Genomic DNA, 16053 nt, shown 5'->3' with positions numbered 1-16053 from the left:
TAAAGGATACAATGGCAAGATTAATGATTTTTTTTTTTTTTTTTTTTAGGCTTCTTAGCCTCTTAGCAGGTAGGCCTCTTAGCAGGAAAAAAGGATTTATTTTCTTCTTGTGCTTGTAGTAATGATTTCTCCCTTCTACACACCCTAGTGAATAAATATTTTACTTTAAGCTCTTGGGTTCTTTTTGTGAGGCTTTCCTTAGTTTTTCCAAATTACTTTGACTGTGATGATTTTAAAAGGGGTTGAGGGGAGTGTCCTGGGGAATTTCCTATTAAAAAAAGACCATTAAAACAGATATCAAAATTCTTAGCTGAGAATTAGTTAAGAAATTGGTTCTGAAGAATTTGTGTGTGTGCACAGAAGTACTCTTCAAAAAACAAAAAAATTTTCAAAACCCCCAAAAGTGCTTAAAGTCCAAAATTTTCAACTCAGTCCAGAATTAATGAGCCATATTTTTAATTCAGTTTTAGAAAATGTTTTGCAGGATTTTTTTTTTTCTGTCTGTGTGTTAGGTTAAGATTATTACAAAAACAAAGCAAAACCCCAGGACCCCAAACTGTGGAAAACTATCTGTTACTAACCAAGTATTCTTTCAGGAATTATTTTTAAAATAACCCAAAGTAGCTGTGCTTAGAATTGTTTCATGAAGAATTTTTGGTTTAGTTCAGGCCTGGTAACTTCTGCACATTTTACAGATTTCTTAGGATATACTTAGTGTTATTCATTTGTTCCATCTTAAGTGAAGAATCATATATGACTGTCAATTGATAAAAGGCCAGAAATTTAGAGTACTTGATCCAGCAGCATTTACTGGGAGTATTCTTTTGAGCATTGTGTTTTCTTGTTCATGTCATATAGTCTATACTGTAAATATAGTGATGGTTGCCTGACTTCTGTGTTCTGTTATTAGAGGCCTTCCTGATATTGAAACTCTTATTACTTTACTACATGCTGTATGTTACATAATTATTAAAGAAAATTTCTTCTGGGTCACGTTATGATTTGCACATCCCTATGGTAATTATTAATGTCTTTATTGAGGTGATACATCTATCTGGAGAGTTATGCTTATCATAGTTTGATAGAATTAAGACAGCAAGAAACAAAGTCACTTGACAGTGTGTATATATTCTTGGAAAAGGCCTGTGCATCTCTTAGGGAAGCATTTATACGTTGGCCAGTTTTCTAAGACTTGGCTTTTGTTCTGAAACTTGTAGCTTGATTCCTCTTAGGAAATTTCTAACTACCTTCACAGTGTGGTGATAGATTAAACCAGAAAGATTTTTCCTGATTTTTTTTTTTTTCATTTTTTCTCTTATTGCTCTTACAGAGTTTTTGTGCAGCCTTACATCAGGAACTTAAAGAATACTACCGACTCCTGTCTGTTTTACATTCTCAGGTAAGTTAAGTGGTTCTTGTTTAACTTTCTTATTTTGCTTTACATTATCTGAGCATCTCCTAGAAGGTGTACCTATGTATCCCATTAGAAAGGGAAGGATGTACAGCAATTTCTGCTGACAATTTCTAACCTGTACATTTCTTACTCTTTGGATGTATGTACCAATGAACATTTTTCTCTTAGAAATTCACTGTTATTTGATGTATTACCTAAGCAAGGGATATAATGTGTATTTCTAAGTCTCTGTCCCTTTTTTTGCATCCTTCTTGTCAGTTTAATCTTGTGCGATATCTTTATCATTCAAATCCCAAACAGCATGATACATCTTTGAAGAGAGAAAAAAAAATCTTTCTGTATTTCAAGTAATGCATGGTTCAGCAGCTAGTAACAACAGTTCCAACTTTTTGTTCTGTCTGGGGCAGTTTGTGCATTTTCCTTGTTGCTTCCATTGTATTGAGAGAGTAAGATGTTTCAGTGTGTTTTTTCTGTGATGTATAGGCCAGCTTGGTGCTGATAATGTTGCAGTTTGTCCACAAATATTTATAGGTATGTGGACCTAGATGCTAGCTCTAAAATAAAAATTAGATATTTTTTTTCTTCTGCTTATTTTTTTTTTTTATATGGGACTTTCAAGGAGTTCATTATTTGTAATTGAGAAAAATTTATTCTGAGAATTGACCTAAAGTTAAACTAAAATGCCATTTAAAATTCATTCAAAAAGATCTGTAGTTTAAGTCATAGGTTTCTGTAAACATTTCCAAGGCATCTATTCCTTTTGTCTCAGTTGCAATTCTTTAACACTCTTGACTTTTGGAATGCCTGCCATACATACTTTTTGCTTGTTTTTCCTGGCTACTATCCAGTTACTCTTTTTGTAATTATTTCCTGCTCTGTCCAAAATACGTTTGCTCTCTTGGTTTGCTGGAGCTTTGATTTATTCTAACTTCTAAAACTTCTTGACCGTGAAAATATTTATGACTTCTTTGAAATGCAGCTTCCTCTTACCTTTTCTGTTCCGCTAAACCTTCCAAAAGAAGAGATGAGACTGGTGGGAGGGGAAGCATGTAAGGGGAAAACGAAAGGAGAGTTCTGGCATCCCTTGTTTTCAAACTGCATTTGCCTTTGTGGTGGGTTGACCCTGGCCAGCAGCCAAACACCCATCCAGCCTCTTGCTCACCCCTGTCTCTTGAGGAACAGGGAGGAAATAGAAGGAAGGCAAAAAGACAAGTCAATCAAGTTAGTGACAGTTTAATAGGGAAAGCAAAAGCTGTGCGTGCAAGAAAAGCAAAGTAAGGAATTCATTCACTACTTGCCATCAGCAGGCAGATATCCAGCCACTTCCTGGCAAGCAGAGCCTCAGCACACTGAACACTTGCTTGGGAAGACAAGCTCCATCACCACAAATGTCTTCCCTTCCTCCTCCTTTCCCTGAGCTTTTCTTCCCAGGAAATCCTTTTTGTCCTCCGTATGTTTGGAAATGGTTTCCAGGATTAGTTGCTCTGTCAGCATCCCAGGGAATGAGGTGAGTCTTAGTGGTGTGTAGTTCTGTGGATCCTCCTTGAAGAGAGGAGTGATATTTGCTTTTTCTCAGGTCTTCAGGAACCTTCTCTGATTGCTATGATGTTGCAAAGATAATCAAGAGTGGCCTTGCAGTGACATTGGCCAGCTCCCTCAATACTCATGGATGCATTCCATCAGGTTTCATAGACTTAAGTATATGCAGTTTGTTTAATGTTCCCTAACCTGATCCTTCTCTACTTGGAGTAAGTCTTCCTTGTTCCAGACTTCCCCTCTGATCTCAGGTGACATCTGGTATTCCCAGTGGCAATTCTCACCAAAAAACCAAGGCATAAAAGGTATGAAGTACCTCAGCCTTTTCCGTTTTTCCTGTCACCACTTTCCCAGCACCATTCAGTCGTTGGACACACATTTTTCCGAGTCTTCCTTTTACTCTTTTTTTTTTTTTTTTTTTTTTTTTTTTGCTGCTCTTTATGTTCCTTGCCAGATTCATCTCCAGTGTTAGAGTTCATGAGTGTATTGAGCACGTTAATTAAATGTGTTCTGGTAGAGAACAGTCAATACAGTGTCTGTAATGTAAAGTTTTGCTGCACTAGCAGACTGGAGTTTCTGGGGATGTCCCTCAGCACCTGACTGAAGGGGATCCCAGAGGCACGTTGTGTTTGAATTTTCAAGAAGCCCCGGCAAGTTTCCTCCCCAAAGGCTGTGAAAGAAAGGAAGGAGATCCAGCAGTGGAGAAGAGATTCTCTTGTGACTTGAAGGCTGGGAAGCACAAGGTCACACTGCAGGATGGAGAAGGGTTAGTAGCGTGCACCAAAGATAGGTGCTGGTGCTGGTTTTAGTTGATGTTGATGATCTGGAGAAGGTAAGGTAGAGTGAAATCTCCCAGTCTGTCAGTGAAAGCGTGCTAGCATTGGTACTCTGGATGCTCTGTCCATGACAAAGAGCAGCACGAAACGGTGTGTGAGCAAAGCAGTGCTGGGGAGCTTCAGTGTGGGAAGTACAAGGTCTTTTATGTGGAAGAAAGCTAATCTAATGCATGCTTCCTCAGTGCTGGACTTGGCTTCAGCAGGCCCAGTTTGGGGAAAAACCTTGGTGACCTTGCAGGTGGTTGTATGCACTGCTGGACTCAGCACTCTGAAATTAGCAGGAGGTTGGTATAAAACAGAGTAGCCAACTTGCAAAATTTGTTTCCCGAGGATGTTATGGCAAAAGGGAGTACCAACATGTTGGAAGAGGGATTATACAAATTCCTGGAAGACGGATCTGTAAACTGCTATTTGAAGGGCTGAGCCACATCCTCTGATGTCCTGAACACTGCAACTGGGCTGCAAGGAGACTTAAGGGGGACGGACTGCAGAGAGGGGTCAGCTTTGCGTGCTGCTCTTGTACAGTGCTTCCTTTGTCATTATTGGAGATAGAGAAGTAGTTCATCTAGCCAGCGTTCTGACAGAGGATGGTATTCCTTATGTTCATAATTGATGGAGCAGAAATCTTTAAGAAAGAAGTCAGCATTCTCAAGACTTTTGCCAGATTATCCCAGAGGTGAGCTTGGTGACTTGTCAATTTTATTTTCAAAAGTGACAGGGAAAAAAAATCAACCACTTTTTTGAAAGGCACTTTCTTTACAAAACCATACATTTCAGTTACTTGAAAACATGTAGAAAACTGTCTTGGAATTGAGTGCATGCCGCATTCCTGTATTCAGCAGGTCGTACAGGCTGCCAGCTTAGGAGTTGTTAGCTGCTGTTCCAGTTAGCAGTTCAGGCATAGCAGTACATAAGAATCTCATCAAAGGGTTCTGTACTGTCTTTCTCTCTATAACTGTACATTATGTCTTCACAGCTTCCCCCAAACATGTTTCTGCCTCTGAAAGAGTTGTCCTGAGTGTACTGTGTACTATTTCATAAGCTTTTCAGGTCTCTTCCTTGCAGACTGTTTTCACGTTGTCAGCCCATTTAAAAATTCATTTCCATGATGAAGATGTATCATCTCTTCCCTAAAGACAAAGGGTGGTTCTTGCTCATATATCTCTCATTGCCAATTTCCAAACAAAACAAAACAAAAAGAACGTGGACCCAGGAGCATCCAGAAGCTAATCTGGCTTTAAGGCTGAGCTTGACCTGGATGACACTAGTCTTAAACTTAACTGATACATAGTATTTGGCCAAAAATGTGCTAGGTGCAGAAGCATGGAGTGGGTTGGTTGCCCATACAGGAAACGGAGCATCTTTTCTAAGAGTTTATCTGCTTGGAGTGTTCTAGGAACGTGCTGCTGTATTCTTAGGTTGTGTTCTTGTCCTGCTTACACCATCTGTGCGTGTGTGAGATGTGCATTTGCATCTGAGCTGCAAATATTTGGCTTTCATTTCCCGTGGTGTTGCAAGATTTGTGGTAGTCACATTGTGACAGATTTTTCTTATAATAGCTTTAATTTTATTTTTTTTCCCCCCAATGGTAGCAATTCCTTAATCTCACTATAGAGCTAACTTAAGTTCTGATGGCTTCTGGAGGAAGACATTGAACAGAACTTGTCCCATGTTCAACTGAAATAAGCTGGTTGTGCAGTAATAAGAATTTTACCTCCTACACCCTTCCTTTCCTTTAGATGTTTGTCTTACTCTTTACTGAGCATCTCTGGCCAGTATTTGCTGTCTTTCAGGATGTCTGCTCTCTTTTCCTTAGCTCTTTTGTGACTAACTATCTATCACCTTGCTTGCTTTCACTTTCTTGGCCTTTGTGCTCCGTCTGCCCTATTACACTTCCACTCGTCTCTGTCGTTTCGTCTGCGCTTGATTCTCTATTTCCACTTGTGTGGCTCTTGGATTTTGGCCCAATGATTTAATGAGAGAACATATAATACTGGGTATTTCAAGTGTATTAGTAAAAATCTAACTTCAGAACTAAAACTATGAAACAACAGTTCTGCTTCAGTTTTGCTGGTTTTGTTCCTTGATATGTTTTTCTGTTTCTGATTTGATCAGTTGCAATTGGAAGATGATCAGGGCGTGAATTTGGGACTTGAGAGCAGTTTAACACTTCGCCGTCTTCTAGTCTGGACATATGATCCTAAAATAAGGTTAAAGACCCTTGCAGCACTTGTTGATCACTGTCAAGGTCTGTTCAACGTTAATTTAATATTTCTGGGGAAGTTGTGTAACTCTGAGTAGTTGTGCATGCCAAAGGTGGATATCAATAATATTAGTTATGTTTTTTTAGAAAATTTAAAGTAGCTAATCCAGAGGATTCTCTCTCTCCCTTTTAGTTTTGGCAAAAACCTGATGAATTATACTGCTGGTTTGATATACTTAGACTTTTTGGCCTTTTTTTCAAACTAGAACATGCTTGAGAAATCCTTCAGATTTTAAGTACGCACTTTTCATGCTGTTCTCAATTATTCAATGTTAGTCATCTTTCAGAGAATGTTACACTTAAAAAAACCACTAATACACTATGAAATGGTTGGCTTAGTCTATTCACGATGTATGAGTATTATGCTATTCCTCTATATATGATGGCATAAAGCAATCATTTGCAACTTGTTTGCAGATTCATGTGAAACCATGAAACTTTACAAATCTGCAAATAGTGTGTGGCTGTGCTGTCAGTCCACAAGAAAATACTGAAGAGTCGTGGTGGAGCTGACCAAAATTTTTGCCCAGTAGCTGACCCATAGGCTATGCTTCTCCCTGAGGGTACTTCAGCTTTGCTATCTTTGAAAACAAATGGAGATTGTGACCCTTTGGAAAAAGCATCTTAACCAAAAAAGCTTACAACATCTGTTTTACCTTGATTATTGGAGTTGGTAACAATTTTAGAGAAAAAAAAGTGGGCTTTACTTTTAAGACACTCATCAAAATTTTGAATGCTACAGCCTGTGCTGCAAGGAACCTTTAAGATGTGCAGCATAACAGCAAAACAAGTACTAGTTCTATTTTATTTTTTTTAACAACCTCTTACCTTTCAATTGCAAGACTGGAGGTATTACCTAAAGGAGCTCTGGGGGGAACTATAACCAAGAAGCAGGAAAGATGTGTTTGTGTGTATGTATGCACACAGAACGTCTGAGAGAGTCAAGTACAGGAGAGAAGGAAAACATACTAAGGCTCCCTTAATGCTATTCAGGTGGGGGCGGTGGGGAAGAAAAGAAGCATAAAGTCAACCTTTGTGTGTGATCTGATGCCTTGAAATTTGCATTTCTCCAAGCTACCATAAAGTAGACAGAATATGGTGTCAGAGAACTGTGCTTAATGCTTCAGTGAGATTAATGATTCATGCCTAGGAGTTCCCCGTCAACGTTAAAAAAATATACTTTTGCTACATTTTAGAATTGCTGTTCAGCAAGCTCTGAGTGACATATGACTTGCTAAAATCAATGGCTGCCGAATTAAAGTGTGGTGCGTATGTTTTTTCCTTCATATGTTTCTGTTCCTCTCCCCTATGATCTTACAGGGAGAAAAGGTGGTGAACTAGCCTCAGCAGTTCATGCCTATACTAAAACAGGAGATCCCTACATGAGATCTCTGGTTCAACACATTCTTGGCCTAGTATCCCATCCTGTACTGAATTTCCTTTATCGCTGGATTTATGATGGAGAGCTGGAGGATACATACCATGAGGTAATGTATGTGATAAAATAAATATTTTTTTCTCTGTTTGTTTGCTTTGTGGGAGTATAATCTGTGGGAAGCTTAGAGGAGAATTTGAAAAGCAGACTGTGATGGAAGTGTATAACATATGAGTAAGTAACATATACAATAACAATGTGAAATGTGACACTCTGCATGGATTCAGTCTGTGGTATTTGGAGGTTGCAATGATGCAGTATGTTGTCTTCAATTAATCATATCCTGGGTCTGTTTTAATAGAGGAGGAATGGACTAGCAATAGATGCTTGCTTCTGAAGAGAGGCAAAGTCATCTATCTTTTCTTGCTTAGTGTAACAATAGTAATGTATGCAGAGTTCTTTGTAACTGTTTAGAATGCAAGCGTTGTATTTGGAATAAAGTTCAGAATACTCTATTCTGATGACCGACTCTTATCCTTAGCTTCATAAATAACTTCAGTTGGTCAAATTGGGTAGAAGAGATTGAATTATGGTTCCAGAGTTCCTCTAGAAACTCTACAGAGTTATTTGTTCTGACTTCTGTAACAGCAAGTTCTAATAACTGTCCTTTTTTCTTCTTGGAAATGTTTTTATGCCTTTTTAAGCTCTCCCAACTCTTTTTCCTGTCTCCAATCAGTACAGTCTTGTTAAAGTGACTTTTTTTGGTTCCAAGAAGCCAAAGAATCATTTTTTAAAATGAATTGAGCACTTCTGAGACACATATGAGTAACTGTACTTAAGCATGAAATATGCTGTCTGATTTCTGAAACTGTCCATCTGGGTCAAAATTAAAATGAGTACCAATATCACCCACAGCTGATCTTCAAGCTCAGCATTAGGAGACTTGTGTGAAATGTCTATGAATCTTTATGGCTAGAAGTGTAAAACAGACTTTACTTTTTTTCCCAGCTACTCCTCAGACATGTGAGGTGGTGTCTTTTTTGGTTTTTATATCATTCATCAGCTTTCAACTTTTTGTTTAAAAATTTACGTGGGCACTGTAAGAGTGTTCTTAATACTGAAAATAACTGTTGGATGTGGTATACTGAAAGCTACAATTTTCATACCATAGACACAGTTTTTGAACAAAGACAATTGGCCGTTCTTGGTGGAAATGGTATTTGGAGGCAGTGAAAAAAGTTCTTGTCTAAAAAATCAGTATCTTGTTTGACAGGATGAGGAGAGAATCAATCCACAAGTCACTTTAACAAAAGTAATCCTGTAATTTTAGTTTCTTACAAATGAAAGTATTTTCTTGCATGGAGTTGAGAGACCTTAGCATTTGATGACCAGTTCAATTGCAGGGATTTCTTGGGGGTTTCTTCTTCTTTTGTTTTGTTGTTTGTTGGGGTTTTTTTGTTTGTTTTCTGCAATTCTGCATCTGTTAAAATAGGAGGAAATCCAAAGGGACTTGCGTAAAAATAGAATCAGTAAAACAAAAGCATATTATACTTATATTCTGAACTTTATCTTCTACCCTAACTGTGTTACAAATTGTCGGAAAATGCTATATGCTTCTGTATTTCATAACGGATGTTTTACAGGTAGTACAGTTTACCCTGAGGTAGTCAAGGTTTCATAATGTACAGAAGAGTTTAAGTTATGTGAGCTCTTTAACTTTTTCTTCAGCGTTCATATTGGTCAACATACAATTTACATATCAATTGCCGGGACAACTCTGCATGTTAGCTAGGAAAAATATTTTTTTTTTCTTTTTTAGTTAAAGGCACAATTCAGAATATTTTTACAGTTTTCTAAATACTGAAATGAAATGCTAGGGGAGAGAGTTTACATTAGTCTTTTGGTTTTAATATTTATTTCAATCTACAGTTTTTTGTAGCTTCAGATCCTACAGTTAAAACTGATCGGTTGTGGCATGACAAATACACTTTGAGGAAATCAATGATCCCTTCTTTTATTACAATGGAGCAATCAAAAAAGGTAGGAATTCAAAAATTAATCTTTTGATGATTTGTTTGCCCTATTCTGCTGTTTAGATTTCCATTAAGAAAATAGAGACCAAATTTAACAATAAATAATCCTCTTAAGAATTTTATAATTGTTTGCTGAGGAAGACTATAAGACTGTTTCTCCTTTCCATTGTCTAACTGATAAACTTTTTTAAAGGAGATCTCAAGGGGGGAAAAGAAGTTTGTGTTTAAAACCTTTTTGTGTTAGCACTGAAGTTCTGGATTGCTGTGGTTGGGATTGTGAAGCTAAGAGCACACAGGGATGACAAAATATCCTGCTATCCTGGTGGTTGTGGATGGCTTTTTGGTTTGGTGGGGTTTTTTTCTTATCTGCAAATCACTTGGAAAAAAATATATCCTTTTTTGTTCAGGTCCTCCTAATAGGAAAATCCATAAACTTTTTGCATCAAGTTTGTCATGATCAAACTCCATCCACGAAGATGATTGCTGTGGCAAAATCTGCAGAGTCTTCAAAAGATGGTAGAGTATTCAATATTTGAACTGAGCTCTCTACAGTATGTAGTTTAGACTGTAAACTGACATTTTGGATAGTGGGGTGGAAAGGAGTACAAAAGTCTCAACTGACCTAAAATAAAGGTATTCTAATGGATACCTTGCATTCTAATGGATCTCTTGCATTTTACAAGAGACGTATGAAGATGCATATGTGCAATTTTCTTAATTTGATAGGTTTGCTGGATGGTTGTTAATGTACTGGATTTCTGAATGAAACCATTCAGAAACCAGTCTGCCTTCAGCTGACTTTCATTGAAAGGGCTGGGGTGAGGGCTGGGATATTCTGGGGTGCTGCGGTAAGAATTTAGTACTTGTGCCTCCTCGTCAAATATACTTCATCATACAATTCCATAATAATACTGAATTAATTCTGTGATTAAAAAATAATAAATAATCAATTAATTGTAAATAAGACAATGGGCAGTAAAAACAGGCAGGACAGAAGCCTCTCTGTAAATGCACTCTACCACTCTAATATGTCTGAAGAAAATTGAGTATATGGAAGGTTAATAAAATTCTTTTTGAAGATTACTTAAAATTGGGGTTGCCAGCTGTTGAACATTAAACCAAAATTTAACTATCAGAATTCCTTCAGGTTATTTCTTTCTATTTAAAAGAGATTTTGGTTTTAATGAATGAGAATTTATATACCATTTGCGGTTATTCTTTGGTGGCATATTCTTTGCAATAAAATTAACATTGTTATGATGAAAGATAGCAAATAAACATCTAAAACAAGAGGACTTTATGCATAAATACTAAGCAAAGAAGGTAAGGTAATGCCTAGGATGCTGCTACATCTGGGAGAAAGGACAATGTGCTTTCTTCTAGTGAAGGTGATAGTTTACTACTATAACTTTTTTAGAACTCATTTAATATACCAGAGAGAGTCTAATTATTAAGATGTAGATCACTGGGTGTCGTGGTTTAACCCCAGCCAGCAACTAAGCACCACGCAGCTGCTCACTCACTCCCCCTGCCCCAGTGGGATGGGGAAGAAAATTGGGAGAAGTAAAGCTCTTGGGTTGAGATAAGAATGGTTTAATGGAACAGAAAAGAAGAAACTAATAATGATAATGATAACACTAATAAAATGACAGCAGTAATAATAAAAGGATTGGAATATACAAATGATGCACAGTGCAATTGCTCACCACCTGCTGATCGGTGCCCAGTTAATCCCCAAGCAGCGATTCCCCTGACCCCACCCCCCCAGTTTATATACCGGGCATGACATCACATGGTATAGAATACCCTGTTGGCCACTTTGGGTCAGCTGCCCTGACTGTGTCCTGTGCCAGCTTCTTGTGCCCCTCCAGCTTTCGTGCTTACTGGGCATGAGAAGCTGAAAAATCCTTGACTTTAGTCTAAACATTACTTAGCAACAACTAAACACGTCAGTGTTACCAACATTCTTCACATACTGAACTCAAAACATAGCCCTGTACCAGCTACTAGGAAGACGGTTAACTCTATCCCAGCTGAAACCAGGACAGGGATAATTTCTGTGATGCTATTTGGTACGTATTTTCTAGAACTATAATGATGTCCTACTAGTATATCCAGCTTTTGCCAAGAGAAGAATTATCTAAGCATTTGTTTTTCTGTGAAGCTCTTTACTTAATTTTCTAAGAACATCCTTCTTTGCATTTTCTGATATCTTGTACAATATCTTTTCTGTTATTCTTGTACTCAAAAGATAACTTTATTACATATAACTTTGAAGCTTAGTTTTATGGGATTGTTTTTTGGTCTTTTTCCCCTCTCCCTCCAGATCAACCTTGGATTAGTTTTTACATTAACTCTTCACAGCATGGACTTTCAGCATGAGTGCCTCCATGGAAGATGTTCAAATAATAAAATCCCATTCATGTCTCCAAGAATATTTAATCTAATAATGTGATTTTTGTAACATGCGCAGTGGTTGCCTAGTCAAAAATGTGCTTAAAGTGCAGAGAGGGATCAGGGCTAAGTGAGTAATAGCTGTAAATGCATTTGAACCATCATCTTGCCAGCTACTCCAGAAAAAGGCAAAAACATTCTTTGGCTACACTATTTTCACCACTTTACACAGTGTTTATGGCCATGCTTTTCCAATATTTTTTTTAATTTGCACTCATTTCTCTCTCCTTGATTGAATGGATGACCTGCACAAATTCCCTACTATGTAGGAGAAGAGAGCTTCAAAGCAAGTACATTATCTTAAGTGCTGAGAATACCTGTTTCAGGCAGAAGTGTAGTTTTAGAAATGGATGTTATCCACTATATCTGCCATGTGCTGAAGGCATGCTGAGCTTATCTGCAGCCAAATACCTCCTAGTATTGCACTGCCTTAATTCTGCATGAAACTGCATTTGTATTTAGGGCATTTTACCCATTCAATCCAGAAAGAACGTTCTGTGTCAGTGATGTTGGAAATGCATCCTGTCGTCCTTGTTTGTGCCATCTGACAACATCCCGAGAGTCCCTGCAGATAACGACTTATAATAAGACGATAGAAAGCTAGGGTGCCAGCCTGAATTCTGGATGCTTTTTCTCATTTTAAATCTGAACATTTCATGAGTTTGGCTGTATTTTTTTATTTCTTTAATTTGCTTTGGAACCTTAACTCTCCTGTTTCCCCAGTTTCCTTTTGATGCTGAAGTAATCATGATGTAAAAAACTGTCTGAACATGTATTAAAATGGGGAGTCAGAGATGAAGGCACAGGCAAACTAGGCAATTCCCTGCTTCCTGTGGGGTTTACCAGTGCCTTAAGCCAGTCCTAGGCCCAACCTAACCTCTGTGTCCAGTAGCTGAAGGTATTAGCTCATACCTCTTTTGGGGTTGGCTTGTCCCCCTTCTGCTTTGCCCATTAGGCTTGCAGCATCTTGTGGAAAGACACTTGCAGGAACAGATCATTGGGGTGTTGTAACTTGCCACGTTCTGTCCGTGAAATGCGTCTTTTAGCTTTTATTTTTCCCCCGTCTGGAAGTTCTTCCTTCTTTCTCTAAAGCCAGCAGTGAAGCCATGTGGTAGATCAGATGGCTGGTACCACTATGTGTGCAAGCAGCCACACTTGAAGCAATCTTTTGAAGATAGCAGTGAAGAGGACAGGATCTGCTGATGGGGAAAGACTAGATGAAAGTCAGAATTGACTGGACGTTCTCATTGCCCTGTTGCCCTGTACTAGTGAGACAAGTGCAGTTGCACAAACTGACGTTTTTGCGTTTTTCCCAGCAGTGGGAATGCTGCTGCGTGCTTCCTTACCTAAGTAATGCAAGAATTGCTTTGTCAGATCACAGTAGATCTCTGCCTTGACCAGAGTGAGCAGAGACCTTGGTGAGCTGTCTCTCCTGGTTTGCTGTCAGTGACTGGAAAGGGGACTTTGAGGATTTTTTTTCTACAGGCTGTATTAATTCTCACATCTCCTAAGCTTGATGTGTGTTACTTGACTAAGTAGTATTCTCCTAGTGTAGGGATTTTGAGCGCAGCAATGTGTTAAACAAATGTTATCTCTTTGACATCTCTGCATATGCTTGCACTTCAGGTGTCTTATGGGGAGCTTCACAAGTTACTGAATGAGAGTTTGGAAACTTCAGGGAATGTCATTGAACCAGCCATTGTGAGGTTTCCCTCATTAAAGAGTGACTTTATTAGAACCACTGTTTATTTCTTCAATTTAAAAGCATTTTATTAATTGAGGCTGAATCTCATCAGAACAACATGAAACTTGGTTTTAATTTTTCCTGTCTGCAGTGCATGTTGAAACTAATCCTGGAGCAGGCAGTGCACTGTCTTACACTACTTTGGTACCTGGATCTTCTTTTTTTACCTTTAGAACAATAGTTGTGTGGTTAAAAATTATTCAAAGTGGGAGCATGTCTTTTAATGCTGAGGAAGGTCTGAATCTTAACGATAATTGGCAGTCCAGTATTTGGAGTTTTGTTCCATGTTGCCTCAAGAGGCCACACTTCCTGCTATCTCCTGTCTTATTGCAGTCCCTTTCTTAATAAGCTTGTAGTTGTACAACAGAATGAAATACACGTCCTACTAAAGGGCAGTGTCCTACTTTCTGCCTCCAAATTGCCATGCACTTAAGGTGGAGAAGAAAACATTGGGTTGCTGGCTGTCCCTCAGATAACATAAGCATACTCCCTCCTCTCTCATTCTGATTTATATGTGGGAACTCTTTTCTGTTGACTGTTCTGACTGATTCTTAGATTTCTTTCCCCCATCCCTCCCACCCCACCCTTAGAAGTGATTTAGGATTTGGATCCTCCCACCCCCTCAACAAAGCTTTTTCCTCAACTCTGAGCTTTTAGATCTCCTTCAAATTATTTGACTCTATAAATTGCAGTATTTCAGCAAGCTAAAAAAAACCAAAATCACTTTTTGTGTAAAAGCGATGAAGTAATATGAGCTCATATTGGAAAGTACAAGCTGGGCACAGATTAAAAGTAGTAAAGTTGAAGTATGGGCTGCTTTAGACTTGTTTGCTCTTTGGCTATGCCAAATGTATAATATAGTGGATCAGAATAAATAGCAATTTCTCTGCTTCTGTGTTTCAATTCCAAAGCTTCTTTGCCTCAGTTTTGGAAAAATACTAATTAAATTTTAATTATTTTTTTTGTTTGTTTGTTTTTGTTTGTTTGTTTTAGCTGCTGATTTGTTCACAGATCTGGAAAATGCATTTCAAGAGAAAATTGATGCAGCTTATTTTGAGACCAGCAAATACCTGCTGGATGTTCTCAATAAGAAGTACAATTTACTGGAACACATGCAGGCCATGAGGCGCTACTTACTACTTGGTCAAGGAGACTTTATCAGGCATTTAATGGACTTGCTCAAGTAAGAGAGTAGGAAGGGTAACTATGTTGAATTTCTAAAGCTTGCAAATGTGCACTATCAGAACAGAAACTGTTTTGCTTTTGGAAGGAGACCCTTTAAGAATTTTACTACTCAAACATTTAATTGAACAACTTTTAAATTCTATTTTGGGTTTAATTTCTTGACCCTGAGGCTTAAAATTTGTTCTTCCTTTTTGGTAGGAAGTATATACAGAAGCATTTCACAATGTCTTGAAAAGTTGCACTAAGATAGGTATTAGCCTCGAGGATGTTAGCACTTCTCTCACTCCTGTCAGCAAGTTTAAGCAGAAAAGTTCTGTTGCTCTTGATGCCACTAGTTAGCATTGCTGTGAACGTTAGGCTTCTATATTTTGGAGGTGTTTCGTCCAAAACGTTCTGTCAAACTCCTCAGTGCATTTTTTCAAAAATTATTTGATGCCTCACCAGCCTCTGTTTTAAGCACTCAGGTGCACCCACAAATATCAGTTTCAGTTCTTAGTGTATTTGCAAGCTCACTGCTTTTATATGCTGGTGCTAGTTAGTCAATCAAAAATGTCCTTTACAAAGCCTTCCTTTGGTCTAGAAGGCAGGCTTTGCAATAGAGCTTCCATTAACTTGTTTGTAAATCAAAATCAACATTGTCTGGTGATGATTTGTACATGGCCATGCTTTTTTAAGTGAAAATTAGTGTGAAGCAGAATAAGGTTGGTTTGCAGAGTTGGTATTACATTTGAGGCAGTAGTGAAGGGCTTTCCAGTCCTGATCATGGGGGAGAGGAGTAGTGCAAGGTGCTTGTTACTTGCATGTTGCAGGTCTTTGGGAAGTTTAAGTTAGGTAGAGGGGGTGGGTTTGTGCTTCTGCCAGCACTTCTAAGCCCGTGAGATGGCTATCAGTAAGTCTCTCAAAACTGAAATGAAAGTATTGGTTTGATGTGTTAATGATGTAATCTGCCTCATTTTAGATATGAATGTAACTCAAATTACAGAATAGTTATGCTAGCAATCCTGGTAATTTCAAATTACTGGCATTAAATGAGGATAAAGTTACTCCTCATGCTGATGTTCAGGTGTATAGCTGCATATGAATAGACGTATTCTGCTGAAATATTTTGCTCATTGATTTTCTTTGTGGTTGAGACTGAAAGAGTAATACGAGAGGTTTTGAAAGTCTGTCAGAAAAGTGTTTCACTGTGTGCTGCAGTTACTACCAAATTGCT

The 16053-nt window shown here is 38.2% G+C and overlaps 1 protein-coding gene across 2 annotated transcripts in view; it reads left to right on the top strand.

Annotated features, from left to right (window-relative positions):
• Positions 1-16053, top strand: part of TUBGCP3 (tubulin gamma complex associated protein 3) — a 61824-nt gene that overhangs the window by 28275 nt on the left and 17496 nt on the right. For both annotated transcript variants that reach the window (XM_049834304.1, XM_049834303.1), the window contains exons 9-14: positions 1331-1399; positions 5902-6034; positions 7370-7536; positions 9354-9464; positions 9865-9973; positions 14649-14838. In XM_049834304.1, the coding sequence (XP_049690261.1) occupies positions 1331-1399; positions 5902-6034; positions 7370-7536; positions 9354-9464; positions 9865-9973; positions 14649-14838 (779 nt within the window). The remainder of the gene's footprint in view (positions 1-1330; positions 1400-5901; positions 6035-7369; positions 7537-9353; positions 9465-9864; positions 9974-14648; positions 14839-16053) is intronic.

Source organism: Accipiter gentilis, chromosome 31 (genome assembly GCF_929443795.1).
Source record: "Accipiter gentilis chromosome 31, bAccGen1.1, whole genome shotgun sequence".
In the NCBI taxonomy this organism is placed as follows: Eukaryota; Metazoa; Chordata; class Aves; order Accipitriformes; family Accipitridae; genus Astur; species Astur gentilis.
Note: the sequence above shows the minus strand (reverse complement) of the source record. Positions and strands in the feature narration are given on the sequence as shown.